This window comes from Cetorhinus maximus, chromosome 3 (assembly GCF_964194155.1).
Source record: "Cetorhinus maximus chromosome 3, sCetMax3.hap1.1, whole genome shotgun sequence".
Lineage (NCBI taxonomy): Eukaryota > Metazoa > Chordata > Chondrichthyes > Lamniformes > Cetorhinidae > Cetorhinus > Cetorhinus maximus.
The window spans coordinates 197,492,161-197,509,153 of NC_135881.1; the positions used below are offsets into that span (position 1 = coordinate 197,492,161).

The following is a 16,993-nucleotide window of genomic DNA, read 5'->3' on the forward strand; positions in this document are numbered from 1 at the left end:
AAGTATGGTTATGGAGATGCACTAAATTTGCATGGTAATGCTGTCAAGAGATTTTAAAAGAATATTTGTGCAGCCTGGACACAGCACATCTGTCTAGTGATGTGCAAAATTGGAGTGGTAATACGTGAGTTTGGACCACACACTACTGTCCACTGAGCTCTTAATCTTCACCAGACAATTGGGGAAAAGTATCAAGTTGCTAGGAGACTTAAGAAGGTTAAGAACATAACAATTTTGGTGAAAGGGTGAAACCAGGCACCAAATGTTGTGCACTTATAATAAGACATGACTGTTTAAAAGTCTTGTTTCAGTATGCAATTTTGATCCTAATTGCTGATTACCATAATTTGAACTTTCCTGGAGGTGCTAAAGAAAATACCTGCAGGTTTAGCACTAAAGCACTGATTAGCAGCAATGTTCGTGGAGCAGTTTATGTGGACTCCATGCACCCACTTCTATGCCCACACAGCAGCAGGTTTCAGGATGGCTCAGAGACTGAGGGAGAGGCAGTACAGATTCTCAGGCAAAGCACTAGAGTTCCTAGTGGAGGAGGTCCATAGGAGGAGGGATGTCCTGGACACACAGGAGGGAAGGAGTCCACCTTGACCTTATTTCTCCCTCTACTGCAGCAGCAACCCATGTCCTCCTCCCATTCCCTTTGCAACTAAGGGGTCCCCCTAGCAAGATGTCCATGACCAAGCAGTTCCTTTTTCCTGGTGATTCATATAAGGTGTCCAAAAAGGGTAGTGTAGCATAGCACTTACTCTTTTTAGGTCAAGTCCTCAGAGAATTTTTGGAATAAATCTTGATAAGAGCGTTGATGAAATCTTGGCAAAGTGTCCCAGAAAGCCTTCTGATGCGTTTCAAAAGTCGTCTTCAAATCTTCAGCAGCAACTTAACAGTGAACCATAATATAATTTTAAATTTAGCAGACACCTGGGAACACTACGACCTGGAAGTTTCCCTCCAAGCCATTCACCATCCTAACTTGGAAATATATCGCCGTTCCTTCGCCATCACTAGGTCAAAATCCTGGAACTCCCTCCCTAACAGCACTGTGGGTGTGCCTACACCACATGGACTGCAGTGGTTCAGGAAGACAGCTCATCACCACCTTCTCAAGGGCAATTAGGGATGGGCAATAAATGCTGGCTTAGCCAGCGACGTCCGCTATCATATGAATGAATAAAAAAAACTCCCTGCAACTCTTCTTTACTTCCAATCAGCTGGCTGCTGTAAGACCATAAGCACTGTCCACCAAAAGGCTGTGCAGCCTCCTTAATTAGCACTAATGGGGAATTTAAGTGTCAGTCAGCCACTTTGAATCACTCGCTTGAAGGATGCTAATATGCACTTCCACTCCTTTACCAAGACAGTATGATGTGCTGATCATAGATTAAAACTGCTTTTCAGCTAAAGACCCCATCTTGGCCACCTGTGAGATTCTTTAGCACATAGAGTAGCCCTCGAAAATTTTCCCCAAGTACTTCCGCAGGGTGAAGGGATCAGGGGCATGCTAACCTGAATAACTCTTGCACATATCTTTGATATTGGTTACAGCACAGCATTAGCAGAACAGATTGCTTGTACAGTGTCTTTGCCAGGGCATTGTTCAAGGTGAGTTTTAAATTGGGAAAGAAACCTAATAAATTGAAGATAAAACAAATACTTTGAATGAGAAAAACACTTGTCTAAGTTGACATATCAATCTCAAAATCATGCATCTTCTGCAATGAAGATATATTGGAGTACCAATACACATCCTGACATCATATAAGACTGCTTAGAGGTGTTCATGTTTGGAATTTGTACTTTTAGTCAGCTTGAATGAAATGAGGTTGCATCTCGCTACTTGACTACATAAGATATTTGTGGTATTGACAGTGCTCAGAATGCATAAGATATTGATAGTAAATCTTATGAAAAAATTAAAACATGGAAACAGACCATTCTGCTCAACGAGTATATGTCGGCATTACCCTCAACAGCATGTAAATAGTCCAAATCAAATTTATCTATGCTGTTCCCTTATCCTTTAACCCTCTTTTCTTTTGTCCAATTAACTAATCTAATCTTGAATGTTGACATAGTTTCCGCTTCAACCATGAACCCTGAATATTAATTCCACAGCCTTACATCTCGCTATGTAAAGAGGTTTCCCCTGCCTTCTGTTCTAAATCTTACATTTAATCTCACATTTAATTACATTAATTGTACCTATAGCCCTTCATTCTTGAACCCACAACAGGTCTGGAAACAGTCTGCATCTATTACATCATTTTCTAATTTTACACACTGTGGAATCTATCACCCAATACTTTATATGTTGTAATGAAAATAATCTCAATTTTTCAAATTTTTTTGTATTTGTATTTCTTTGTACCATGCAACATTCCAGTAAATCTGCATTGCACGCTATCCCGCAGAACAACTTGGAAAGAGGCCAGGACCCCAGGTACATCGGGTCCTAATCTGAATTATGATTTCTGGCTTGTAAAGAATGGAACCCCCATCTGCTTCTTACAAGGCCAGTGAGGGGGAGAGAGTAGAACTGGGGACTTTCTACCATGAGAGAAATTAACTTGATGTAAGACTGGGGGAAACTATGCCCATTAAGATGTGGCCCCAAAAAAGTGGAAGTTGGACAGGCTTAGATCTCCAAAGACAGGGAACATACATAATCTTCATATGTAAGCAGCTAAGGTGGGTGGTATGGCGGGGGAGGGTGTGGCAGGGTGGAAACAGCATGGATCTCAGGGGTTCATGGGAGATTCTTGGGCCATGTCCTCCCCCTTCCCCCAACAAAATTGTTAGAACGTATGGCTTCAAATTGTGTGTTTGCTGAGAATCGGATTTCATTAGCGGGAACAACAAAAGTGCTAATTACAAAACACCTGTAACAATGATCCTTTAATGCTCCTCTAGCAGCTAACAAGCTATTTAACCAATATTAATGTCTAGAGTATTTTGTAAAGGTGGCCTTTATCCAGCCTGCCTTTTATTTGAGTTTAAGTTTAGTATTCAACTAATCAGAACTCTCCAATTGAGACATGTGGCTCCAATATGTTAAAAAAAATCTGGCAAACCTTCTGTACTAATCTGAGCATTTAGAGACCATTCATTTCCCTGTACAGCACATAGTGCTAGTGTCAACCCTTCACCAAGATTCCACTTATCTGCCTCCATGAAATGTTCATTCCCCCGTAATTAAGATTCTTTGATTCATGTCTCAGCACTTGAAACTGCCCTTAGGCAGTTATATTTTTGACAAATGATTCCGCACTATTGATCATCTGTCATTTTCTTATTACGCATGGTATATACAGCACATGATAAGCTCATCCTGCAGGCATGTAATGTAAAATGATATGCATACTCTAATAACAATCTTATTAGCAATAAAATGTAGTTCACATCTGACTCCTGAGTACAACCCCGAAAAGCTGTGACCTGCCATTTCAGCAGTACCTCTCAAGTGTAGAATAAAATTGTAATTAAAAATTGATTGGGACAAACTGAATAATCCATGCAGCAATACACTCTCTTCAAATGATAATGTGCTAGCCCTTAGCTCTTCAGTGTACCTTAGTTGCACAGTATAACACCAAGAGTACTGCTGACCAATCATTAATTTGAGTAGCTACTCTCTGTATCTGTGGAAATGCATCTAAAACACATACTGTGATAGGCTTTAGAATCCCAAATTCTGTGATTCTGTGATCATTGCGCAAAATGCGACAGACAGCTGGACTAAATTTACCATAAATTTCAGGTAAAATAACTAATTCTAAAATCTTAGTGCCACAGACCACTTAATCATTGATAGAGTAACTCTGGATAACAGCAGACATCAACCAGGCAACAGAAAAGGCACAGGAGTGATTAGACTTGTAAAATCTGCTGCTGTCTCTAGAGGAACCTTGGAAGTCAATTAACCATGTTTAGTATGCTTAGCAACAACACACACAACCCTCTTCTTTCCCTTTCAGTCCTTGATAATTATGCAATTTATTGTTAGGATAAAGAATTTTGTATAATTAGTCTAAATGGCAATTTACACAATGAAATACTGCAGTGTTTTGAATTGCACTCGGATTCAGTGTGTTTCTGCTTCGATTTGACTGCAGTACAGGCTGAAACATTTAAAAATGCTATCTAATATTGTAAGTTGCTAAGCAGAAAGGTAGGGTAGAGAAATATGAAAACTCATTGCCATTGGGTTGATTTTGTATACCACCTGGCATCCAGTAACTGATTGCATTACCGGTAGTCTGTAAGTAGCCCACATATTTGGCTGAGGAAGTATTCTTGACCCAATAAGACCTTGGCAAAGAATACAGAAGGATGGCTTAAAAAAAAATCAAAGACCTTAATGCTGTTTCCAAATAGAATACTATAAACCAAAGCGATTAGGCCAGATTTTGCAGTCAGCACAAAGTAAAGGTGCTCACCGCTAACCAGGAGAATTTCACTTCTTTCCCCCAGCAGTGGTACTGGAACTGATTGCAGCGTTCTTTACTGAGCATTCCCAGCGTGGAGCTGGAGTAATGTCATCAGACTGTCCAAGCAGCCATTCACACTAAAGGATTTTCACAGACCCAGCCCCCACCGCCCCCAACAGAGGAAACTGAAAGAACTAAAATAAAATCTCTTTTAAAAATTTTTACATGGAGCAAATTAAAGGTGAGGTACACATGGGATGAAGTAGAAGCTAAAACATTCTGAATTTTAAAAAGATATATAAAAAATATAGCTTAAAAATCTATTAATTAATCATTTAACAGCACTCCACAATTATTTTTTTTCATAGCCAGTCCTGTTGTTCATCAAATTTCATTAATCACATTGCCGTTAAAAACCCAGGTTCAGCTGATTGAACAAGGTGTAACTTTTTAAGGGGTTTCAAATGGCGATGTTCAGGTAGGAAAATTGAAATTCTCACTGATTTCAGTGATTTTAGGCTATGGGGAAAGTGGGGCACAACAGAGGCTGTGTTGGAGCCCTGAGTGACAGATGACAACTTCAGAATTTCTGCACTAACATTGCACGTGTTGCACCTTGAAATTGCAATCAGTTTTAGAGGGGTAATGATGACAAACACCAAAAATTCTGTCTGTCTGTGTGCCATTAACCCTATCCCCTACCTCCATTGCTTGTTTAAGCTGCACCATACAACCTGCAGCTTCATTGTCCTACTAGTTCCAGACCCGAGTTCCTCATATTCTGGCCACCATCAATACCATCTTGGCAAAAATACCTGCAACCACTCCTAATTAACTCCAAATATCTTAATCCATAATTTAGTTGCTTCCAGATTTAATTCTCCATTGATTTCCTCCATAACTTGTTAAGCTAAAACTTCTATGAATTCCAACATGTCCAAACTTCTACCACCAATAAGCTGTGCACACTAAATTCCACTTAACAAACACTTGTCAACATTTTCCAATGCATTGGCCCCATCAGCTCTAGCTCGCCTCCACCTACACCTCCGCCAGAAACAAAATGACGTTCCTTTGTGGGCATACACTGAACTCTGTCCTGCTGAGTTTGTACTTCACCTGGCCCATTCAACAAGGCCTGTTCACACTATGCCTTAATACTCCATCTCTGATAAGACTTCATTTCACAGCTCCTCTGGTCCAACTTGGGCTGAGGAAGATGACTGGGCTGAGGAAGATGACTGGCTGTCATGTGCTTGGTGTGAGTGTTAGCATTGTTTATGTAACCTGAGGATTTCCATTGACCAGAAACTGAACTGGACTAGCCATATAAATACTGTGGCTACAAGAGCAGGCCAGAAGCTAGAAATCCTGCGACAAGTAACTCACCTCCTGACTCCCCAAAGTCTGCTCACCATCTACAAGGCACAAGTCAGGAGTGTGATGGAATACTCCCCACTTGCCTGGATGAGTGCAGCTCTCACAACACTCAAGAAGCTTGACACTGTCCAGGACAAAGCAGCCTGCTTCATTGGCATCACACGCACAAACATTCACTCCCTCCACCACCGAAGAACAATGGCAGCAATGTGTACCATCAACAAGATGCACTGCAGGAATTCACCAAGGCTCCTCCAACAGCACCTTCCAAGCCAACAACCACTACCATCTAGAAGGACAAAGGCAGCAGATAGATGGGAACACCACCACCGGGAAGTTCCCCTCCAAGTCACTCACTGTCCTGACTTGGAAATATATCATCATTCCTTCACTGTCATTGGGTCAAAATCCTGGAACTCCCTTCCTAAGAGCACTATGGGTGCACCTGCACCACATGGACTGCAACAGTTCAAGAAAGCAGCTCACCACCACCTTCACAAGGGCTACCAGGGATGGGCAATAAATGCTGGGCAAGCCAGCAAAGCCCACATCCCATGAATGAATTTTAAAAAACAGGTTCAGTCATTTCGAACCCTGTGTCATTTTTCTCTGCCTTAGGTAATGATCAATCTGAACTGAGAAAAGGCATCTGTCCAATCCCAAACCCGTGCTGTGTCCTGTTATGTCTCCCTCCTTCCCCCACCCCCTGCACCCCTGCCCAAGAAGCTGAACTAAAGTGACAGGTGGAACCACATTAAGGATAAACAACCCCAGCCACAGGAATAGTTTAAGAACTGGGGGACTGATTTTTGATATTTCAATCTCACTTCTCAGGATTCTAATTTAAATAACAACCACAAAAAACACCTTTAGCAATTCAGAATCCACATAAGGTTAAATGTTATTCAGCATGTACTCAATCTGCTTTCATTTACTGCTCCCTTTCCCCATGTTTTGTCTGCTATAACATCTCTGCAAGATATTGAGCACAACAGAAATTGCAACGGGACTGTATATACTTTTACATATAAAACTTACATGAGAAAAACATTACCTTGATTGACCAGGCTATAAATTAACAGATCACTCAATTACCACGTAACCTGCAAGGCTATGGACCAAATGCTGGAAAGTGGGATTAGGCTGCATGGCTCGTTTTTCGGCTGGTGTAGACACAATGGGCCACGTGGCCTTTTTCTGTGCCATGAGCTTTCTGTGATTCTATTCTATTCTATAATATATCAGCACTTGTTTATAGAACTAGATCTGAATGACCAGACATTAAGTACAAAGACTTAGATCAGTTACTTAATTTGATGTTCTCGAGATAATTTATTTTAAGGGATGGGTTTTACAAGTTTATAAGGAACCCACTCCAACTTCAATGCACACTCGCAGCTTCCAAACACAGTATCCTGCGGAAGGGGTGTTCTTGGATCCCACAAAGTAGGAGAGGGGATGGTGTGACCAGAGAATCTAGGGTCTCCTCTGTGTGCTCTTCGCAGTTTGGATCCTTAGCTTCAGCTTCATGGGAGTACCCAAATATTCACCAAACTTTGTGGGTATAGCATACACTATATTTAATTTCTATAATTTAATCACACCTACTCTTCACTCTATCAAATACCTCTTTTTGTTCTTTCCCTGCCTTCTTTTCCTGCATTTGTTGAAAAATTGTTCACTTCTAACATCTTCCAGTTCTAATCAAAGGACATCATCCTGAAATACTAATTATTTTTCTCTCTCCACAGATGCTTTCTGAGTATTTCCAGTATTTTCTGTTTTACATAATTAAAGTAAGGTACAGGAGCAACTCTTTCCACAAAGCAATCTTGGGCTGAAAAAGAAATCTTGGGCTGAATGTTATGTGTCCCTGATGGGCGTATTTCCCTTGGGTAGAGCCATGTAAATGGAATGGGTACCTATCCCACCACCTTCCTGCACACCCCCGAGCTCTCCTCCATAATACAGGGGCAGGCAGGTGCTGAGATCAGCAGCCCGCCCACCATATTTAACTTAATAATTAAGGGTCAATTAGACTTGTTTTCAAGCCAATTAGCCCTGATAATAAGGTGCCCATGTCATAAAACGTTTGGCGTGGGCAGCAGGGCGGGAGCAGGAATCTCATTTTTTAAACTTAATTGTTTAAAGGGCGGGAAGGAAGGGAGGGGGTCTGTCTTTGGGAACTGCCCTTGGCCGATCACGGGCAGTCCCCCTCAGGTCAAGCCCCCCCCCCCCCCGCCCCTTTCCTACCCACTCCCTCCCTTAAATCTGTCCCTTCCCACCCTACCCCTCTACCTAACCTACATAATCCCTCCTGGCACTAGACCTTGGAGTTACCCACACTGGGAATCTGTGGACCTTTCTTCCTCGTGTCCTATAGTTCTGGCATCAACTACTGATGCCTTCCTGGTGCTGCTGGGACTGATGGAACAGACAGCCAATCCGATTGGCCGGCTCTTCCAGAGGGCAGGATTTATGCCCCTATGAGAGGTGGAGGTGCCACTAGGCCCCCGTTAGTCCACCCTCCAGCGCTTTATGTGGGGCGGGCAGGTATGAAGCATGTCGGTTCTAGGGAGGGGGGGATATCATCTGCCACCCACCCCACCCCCCACCACCACCCCCATATTATTTCGCTCCATGTATCTTTGTGTGTAAGAGTATTAGAAAGACCAACAATATGTACTAGAGAAAATATAATACCCTTTGACAACAATCAAATAAAATTAAAGGTGGGAAAGGCACGGAAGTTGTCAAATTTCTTTTCATTTTCAACCTTTCTTGCTACCAAAGCACTCTGACCAAACACAGAAAAGGATCAATTATATTTTCTTGCCTCACCTTATGGGATGGTGTATAACCCAAATTGCAAAATCAGCAAATGTTACAAGACAGCTATGGAAGGCTTAGTGACAATGATTTTTTGAGGAGTGCATGGGACTGAATATGTTTGAACGATTGCTATTGTGTTTTAGCTTTCTTTTTACTCGCTGTGATGTAACAAAAAAAAAATGCCAAGAAATTTCATTTTTTCCCTTTTTGCGGGGAGATGTGATGGTCACGTCATGCCTGTAAAGCTAATTGGGAAATGGACACTTTACTTTTTAAAAAAACTAGGCCCTTTACCTTCACAAAATGGACTCCAGAAAGTCAGTTGACTTCTGTTGTGGTTTCTGGACAGAGACAATATGTTTGGGAAGTTACTTAAAACGCAAATGGTTTCCCAGGGGCTAATTGGAATGAAAGAAATTTAAAGGACAATGGCTGCTAGACCTGCCGGGCCCATGAAGATGGGATTTCAAATAAAGTTATTCGGTGTGATGAACACAACTGGAATGTTGATGGGAAATATTTCCACATTGTGTGTCAATTGCCTCAGGTTCAGCCCATTGTGTGGATAACGGAATACATCAATATTGCCATCACGTGACTGAAACTGGCAGGAGAGGGAGCTGCTACCTTACTAATCAAGAAGGGCAACCCAGCAAGGCAGTCTTGGACCAGCACCTCAGATGGAGAGATCACACCCAGCAGAAAGAAGGAACCTTGCTTTGAAAAGACAGTCATCTCATGCAGTGAAAATGGGCTAATTCATTTTACCTGCAAGATTATATTTCTTCACTACAGGAGCTAGGCCACAATTTCATCTGAAACAGCCAGAAACTTCCAACCTCCATTTGTCTTCAGGGAACCAGGAGAGAATCCGTAAGGCCTGCAGTTTTCAATCACCATCTTAAAGACTGTAAACAAGTGACCTGTTTCTTGTTACTCTGTTAGTAATCTATTGGGCGTTACATCTCTAGAAATCACCTTTTCTTTGTATGTATGTGTGTGTGTGCATGCACACAAGCATGTGTGTGTATGTTTTTGGAGTGGGTGTTTGTTGCATTTTAGATTTTTGATGTTGTGAAAATAAACATTTATCCTTTGTTTTGATTTAAACTTTAAAGAAAGCCTGTTTGCATCTATTCTTTTAAGTGACAGCACTCAAAAGGGTTAAAACACTCCTCAAACATACATCTTGTTGCGGTCAGTCGAGAGGTGAGAGGTTGGATATATCCAACATTTCTCCCATCTTAACAGGTAGAAGTAGCTATAGAGGGTAACAAAGATGTAAATCCCAATAAATATGAAATGTGCATATTATACTATTGTGTGTAGTACAGTGTATGTATGTAGCTTATATTCGGTATGTTTTCATGTTCATCTGTCCCATTTCTAATAATTATATGACCATGTAAATGGATGAGACCAACGGATCATTTATACAAGAGCAGTGCACAAGCAATGCACCCTTATTTCTGTAAGTACAGCATGCTGCATCCACAGATTATTTATTTATGGAAATGTAGAATGTGAAAGGGCACAAATTGATTTCTTCATTTGCCTATGTGCAGTGAGTGAGGACACCACTATTTATTTATTTAGGTGCTCAATTTTATCTATTTTTAACTTTTATCCATGAACAAAGCCACAGAGATCCACTGGGTCACTGTTTTTTTTAAAATCAGGACTAAATTAATGTTGATATACTACCAGTGCCTGTAAATTATACTCAATGTTATTGAAGGCTGCTTTAAACAGCTGTACCAAAATCCTCTGCTGTTTTAACAGTTGCATTACTCTGGTATTTTAAGTTATGGTACTATGATAGGCTTGAACCACAAAGAGTAACAAAACTGTGGACATTTTAACGTTACTTCCGTTGAGCATAAATTTAAGGCATAATTTCTTTTACCTGGTTCCTATATTTCATATATTTGAGGGGCAATCCTTGTAAATATTTGTAAACCTTGTGGCAATATACCTTTTTAAGCAAATGTTCTAATATTTTAAGTTTGATTTAAATTTTTGTAAATTAGGAACAAACCTGCATTTATATAGAATTTTTCACAACCACAGGATGTCCTTTAGCAGTTTAGGGCCAAATTTGTGAAGTGTAGTCACTATTGTCATGTAGGAAATTGCACATAGCATGATCCCACAAACAGCAATGAAATAAATGACCACGTCATCTGTTTAAGGTATTGGATGGTTCTGGCCCGGCCAGAAGACAGGATGGAAAAAGAAAAAAAATAGATATATACATCTATGTCAACCTTGCTACTTTATAAAATTATTATTTTTAATTTTAAAATGGTCAAGGCTTTACCCTGACTAGCCATGACTCATACCAAAGGAATTTCAGAAACTAACAGGGACCTTGTTATCCTTAAAGAGGTGCTAATGCCCTCTGTGCCAGCTGACAATCAAATGCCAAAGAAATGCACCAACCCCCTTTGCATTTCTACGGCAGAGCTCTGGCCAACGGAGGTGGTAAAAAATGACTGCAAAAGACAAAAGGGACCCTGACTCCTCTATTAAACGCCTCAAGATTCCAGACCTGGAAAATACATCATTTGTCCAACACCCAGGAGAAGAAGTGGGAGGTATGTCACATGACCTCCCACAAGCTTCTAGAAACTGTAATACTGCCATGTGGAACTGAACCCAGACAGTTTACCATTTTATCATCTAACAGGTAGCAGTAGAAAGTCCAGGTGAAGTGCCTGGCAGTCATCTACACTGTTAACATCTGAAACATTGGAACTTCTGTATCTGTGCCTTCATCTCTACGCACCTTCTGCCATCGTGGAAGTACTCACTTCTGGGAAGTTGCATCACTCTGTAACAGTTTCAGCCTGCTAATCTCTGAAGGAATATGGCACTGGACTTTTAATTCTGGACTCTGGGTTCACATGAAACCAAAACTGTTATTTTTATCATGGTCTTGCCCTGTACCTCTTACTTTCCCTTATCCCTTTTATTGTATGACTGCAAAAAAGAGGCAGATGATGTGAAACCCCTTTCCCAAGTTTTGTGTGTGTGTGAAATAAACCAACCCTCTTATTTTACCTTATCTCAAGTTTGCTGTGGGGGGTTATTAATGGAGGATGGGATCGCTCCAAACTGAAGGGGTGGGGAAAACACGCCACCGCTTATAAAGGGGGAAATCAGAAATCAAAAACCTTTCTGATTATGGATGGGTAATGAGAGGAGAAATCAAGGCTGTTTAAATTAATCCCCCTCCACTCTGTGACAAAAGCTAAATATTAACTGGGACCTAGTTGTTCTTCAAGTAGAAAGCACATGAAGAGGGCACATGGGGTCTCAATTCAATGTCTCATCCAAAACATGGCATCTTCATCAGTACAGTGCTGCCTCAGACCTACACCTAGATTATGTGTTCAAGTGCCTGGAGTGGGACTTGAATCCACAACCTAACACAGAGGCAAGAGTGCTACTACTAAATCAAGGCTAACACCTATGGCCACAAATGAAAAAAAATATTTTTAATCATGGAAAATCTCAAGCTTTATTTTCATGCCAACAGAAGCCTATGCCAGCACAAAATGTTCAGTACTGTAGTGTGTTGTTGGCAGTTGTGCAGCACAAGAGAAAGGGAAATTAGAGACATTATTGGGCTGGATTTTAATATGCAGGAGCATGTGAGTTTAGGAATGGGTAGGGGAGGTTAAACACTGAAATTGACAGCGTGTCAGGAAACCAGCTAAACCCACTGACTTGTGGGTTTTACTGCAGCATGTTAGGCTGTGTGCAAGCAGGCCCCTCATGAGAGCAGTGCTGCTAACTGTTACGACCAGGTGAGGGGGGAGTGAGCTGGCTCCCCTTTTATTCAGCCTCATCGGCTGGTCGCAACAAAGGTTTTTAAAATTTCTTTTCCCCGTAATGCCTTTTCTAATTCAAATGTATTTATTTATTAATAAGGAGCCAACCAAGCCATGTTTTTTTTTGAGTCAAGGAAAGAGTAAGTTTATTATCTGGTTACTAAACCAGAGAACAAATAATAATGATGCAACAACACCGATTGTTGAATGTTGCAGCCATTTGAAGTTAGTTAGTTTCCTGTAGAATTCTGGAGTTGACTTTTTCAAGGCTACACTTTGTTGAAGACACCCTTTTAGCTTCCAGAGAGAAAGAGAGAGATTTTTCCTGCTCTTTTCCAGCAGTGTTTTTGATGACTGTCATGTTTCTTTCTCCTCCTTTTTATTTTTTCATTCTGCTTGGCAGAACTAGTTTTTAAACTCCTGTCTGTATACTCCCAGAAGGGAATTCAATTAGCATGTCTTGCATTCATTGTTGTAGACCAAATAATTCCATTTTTTGGTCTTTGCATCTCCAACACCTTTGACACGTTTAAAGATATAAATCAACAGGAGATAGGGATTCTTTCGCCCTTCGCTCTCCACAGGGTTTCTGAATGTCTGATAACTACCTGATCAAAGTCCAGCACTTTGCATCTTTAATACCTTCCTTTCAAGACTAACCCTATTTGCAGTTGACCTTGACACCCCCCCAGGTGTGAAATTCTATGTAACAGGTCTGCAGTGCAATTCATATAGACTTTCCAGAGATGTAGTCAGCTTTACAGTATCAGCCATTAAGTAACTTGTGGCAGCCATTTTTGATTAGTGTCTTTTCTTGTTTTTTTAAAAAAGGTCTTCTTTAAACAGTTCAATATGTCTGTGGTCAGCTGGTGAAGTTGCAGGTAGTTGTCATTCAGTTATAGTTTCCTGTTATCATGACATAACTCACAAAGTTAATCACTCAAGTAGAGTGATATTGATGTGAATTTTTAACTTTAACTTTAGGCCTACGGTTTCCCAGGCTTCTTGGAATTCACCAGTGAAGGCGATGCACGGTGACAAATGAGAGAATTGAAGTTATTCCAGGAAATATGCCAATAAGTTTTACATACTTTGTTAGTGTCATCTAACCTTTGGTGGTTTGAAGTTGTGAGCTACACTTTGATCTCTAGTCGATTAGATCAGCCACTTATGCTGCGTTAGATTGAATGTCAAATGAGGCCAGGATGACCAGCAACAGCAGCAGCAACCACTGGTCATAGATCTGTAGTTCCATAGGACAGTGGGGAGCAACTGAGAGTGCACTTCACAGGTGGCCATTCCCTGCACATAGGGTATGCAACCAGAGGTAAGCTTCCTGGACAGGTCTGAACCAATGTCCAGGAGGCTCAAAGAGTCAGGTGAGGTGTTGTCAGACTTTTGCAGCTTGCTGGTGGCCATGCTGTACAAGTTTTTGTCAAAGTCACACCATCCTCAAATTTTTGGCCTCTGGATCTCTCCAGGGTTTTGCCAGAAACATTGCAGGATCTCGCATTCGGTGGCCCACAAATGCATAAGACAGATGACTGATGACTTCTTTACCAATTCTAACTTTGCCTGCGATAAAGCCAGTCATAATGAGCGGGTGCTCTGACTTGCGACTTTAGCTGGCTATCTTCACGTGGAGAACGTCATTGATTGCATGTGTGACACACTTAAGGTACCAAGGAGCATTCCTCAACCACAAGGGCTTCCATTCCATAAATGTGCAGCTGGTGTGCAATCACAAGAAGATCGTTATGCAGATATGCACAAAATACCTGCCATAATGTTTACGTTGTGCAGTAGCGCACCCTCCCAGATTTTGTTGCACCTTGAAGTAGAGCTACCAGCTGCCTGCTCAGAGACAAAGAATGACCACTTAAAATGTGGCTCATAAAACCTCTCAGAAATCCAAAAATGAGAGCCAAGAGTGCTACAAATCCATATCACATCCTAATGTGTCGTAGAACAGGCCATTGGCAGGATGAACATATGCTTCAGGTTATAGACAGATCTGGAGACACCTTTCAGTATGCAACTGCCCTAGGGTCTCCAGAATGGCCTGTTGTGCTGCATTCTGCACAACACTGCCCAGCAGCAAGGTTTGGATCTGTAGGAGGACTGAGGCACAGAGGACGTGAAAGAGGAGGCAGAAGTGATGAGCACAATGCTTTGGAACACGTTGCTGCCCAGGATGTTCTGATTAGTGTGATGTTCACTTGTTTACTTAAGTTCTAACAGTGTACCCATTTCACAACCTCCTGCAAAAGCCATTTTTTGACTCCACCCCTCCCGCCCCCAGCCATACCGTACCAGCCGATTCCACTAACAGAAAGCAGTCCTGCAAGCAACCAAGCACCCCTTTTACTTTCCTCTTTTGGTCTCTGTCAATTCAAATCTTTTCATTCATCATCAAACAACTGAAAAGGTCACTTGCCAACCAGTAACAAAGAGTGGGCAACAGGAAAATGGCACAAAACTATATGTGTATCAAATAAAGAAATGACACTTAACAGTACAAAATGTGTAACACATCCACGTACATTCCCTTGTGCAGCTGCATTTCTTTACTTTTCCTTTTCCCATTGATTCTAAGTAGTGCAACACTGTGACTTCAGCACAGGTTGAGTCAAGCTGCTCAGATCCCTGTTCTAGCTTTTGAGTTGCTCTTGGCTAATGTCCTCAGGGTTTTGGTGCCTATGGGGGCTCTCCAAAATCTGTTTCACTTTGCAGGATCAGACTTGGCCATTGGGTTGTGCGGCAGCATGGCGAGTGCTGACGGAGGGGACGCTAAGGTAAGAAGTGGAAGCGCTTTGAGCACAGCCCCACTTCCACGCCCCCTTTCACCATCATACCCCTCATGGCCCAGCTGCAATTCCCTACTACCGCTGCGCTGGAGATTACATTGTGTAGATCAGTGGGGCATGGAAAGGCTAAGGCTAGTGTGTCATTCATCCTAATTAAAGCGACATTAAGTGTATGAAAGCTCTAGTTGAAGGCCTGCATATACTATTTCGATTGCCATGTTTGAAGCATGCAGTTGGCCATGGTATGGAAGAAGAAATCGTCACATTGGCGTGTGACAGCTCCCACTCATGTCTGATTCAGGCTACTCCAATCTCTGCAAACGTGCACAGTGTGCTTGGAATGCCTTCCAGTATATTGAATAGTCTTTGCTGCTGCTTAGTGATTGTCCGTATCATCAATGGCTCCCAAAATACAGCATACAACATACGTCCAGCTGAGCAGAGCTTGGTGATGCCTGTGCCCTCTGTTACAAATTCTCCACTACACCATCTGCTCCTGCTCACTTGTGATGTGAATCACCAGATGAAAACACAATTATCTGCTTATCAGCCCCACAAAATGTAAGTATCTGAGGTGGTGTCTAGTCTGCACAAGTCCTGTGACAATGCATCCTGAGTAGGATTGAGCTTCTCTGAGGAGTTGGCCTCAGCCTACTCCTGCTGAAAGCTTAAAGGTCTTGTGGGATTTAAAAGACATGAATGAGTTTTTTCAAGATAGGTATGTTTGAAGTTATTATGCACATGAAACTATTTCTGCCAGGCCCACTCAGCTCATGACCTCATTACAACCTTAGTCCAATCATGGACAAAAGAGCTGAACTAAGAGGTGAGGCGAGAGTGACTGCCCTTGACATCAAGGCAGCATTTGACCAAGTGTGGCAGCTAGGAGGGAAGCTCTGCTGGTTGGAGCCATACCTAGCACAAAGGAAGATGGTTGTGGCTGTTGGAGGTCAATCATCTCAATCCCAGGACATCACTGCAGGAGCCCCTCAGGGTACTATCCTAGGTCCAACCATCTTCAGCTGCTTCATCAACGACCTTACCTCCATCATAAGGTCAGAATTGGGGATGTTTACTGATGATTGTGCAATGTTCAGCACCGTTCACGGCTCTACCCATATGCAGCAAGAGCTGGACAACATTCAGGCTTGGGCTGATAAGTGGCAAGTAACACTTGCTCCACACAAGTACCAGAAATGACCAGCTCCAACAAAAGAGAATCCAGCTATCTCTCCATGACATTCAGTGGCATTACCATCACTGAACACCCACTATCAACACCCTGGGGGTTACCAGTGACCAGAAACTGAACTAGACCAACCATATAAATACTGTGGCTACAAGAGCAGGTCAGAGACTATGAATTCTGCAGAGAGTAGCTCTCCTCCTGACTCCCCAAAGTCTGTCTACTATCTACAAGGCACATCAGGAATGTAATAGAACACTCTCCACTTGCCTGAATGAGTGCAGCTCCTCAATACCATCCAAGACAAAGCAGCCCATTTGATTGGAACTCTATCCACTGCCAATGCACAGTGGCAGCGGTGTGTACCATCTACAAGATGCACTAAGGCTTCTTCGACAGCACTTTCCGACCTTGTGACCTCTACCATTTGGAAGAAAAAGGGCTACAGACGCATCGGACACCATCATCTGCAAGTTATCCTCCAAGCTACACACCATCCTGGCTTGGAAC

The 16,993-nt window shown here is 42.0% G+C and overlaps 1 protein-coding gene across 9 annotated transcripts in view; it reads left to right on the top strand.

Annotated features, from left to right (window-relative positions):
• The window catches only part of fars2 (phenylalanyl-tRNA synthetase 2, mitochondrial), a 493,023-nt gene that overhangs the window by 217,413 nt on the left and 258,617 nt on the right, over positions 1-16,993 (top strand). The window contains exon 6 of one of the 9 annotated variants that reach the window (XM_078539574.1): positions 9,202-9,764. The exons of the other annotated variants lie outside the window; for them this stretch is intronic. Coding sequence (XP_078395700.1) covers positions 9,202-9,377 — 176 coding nt within the window. The 3' untranslated portion in view covers positions 9,378-9,764. Of the gene's footprint in view, positions 1-9,201; positions 9,765-16,993 lie in introns of those variants that run through there. 9 annotated transcript variants of the gene reach the window in all.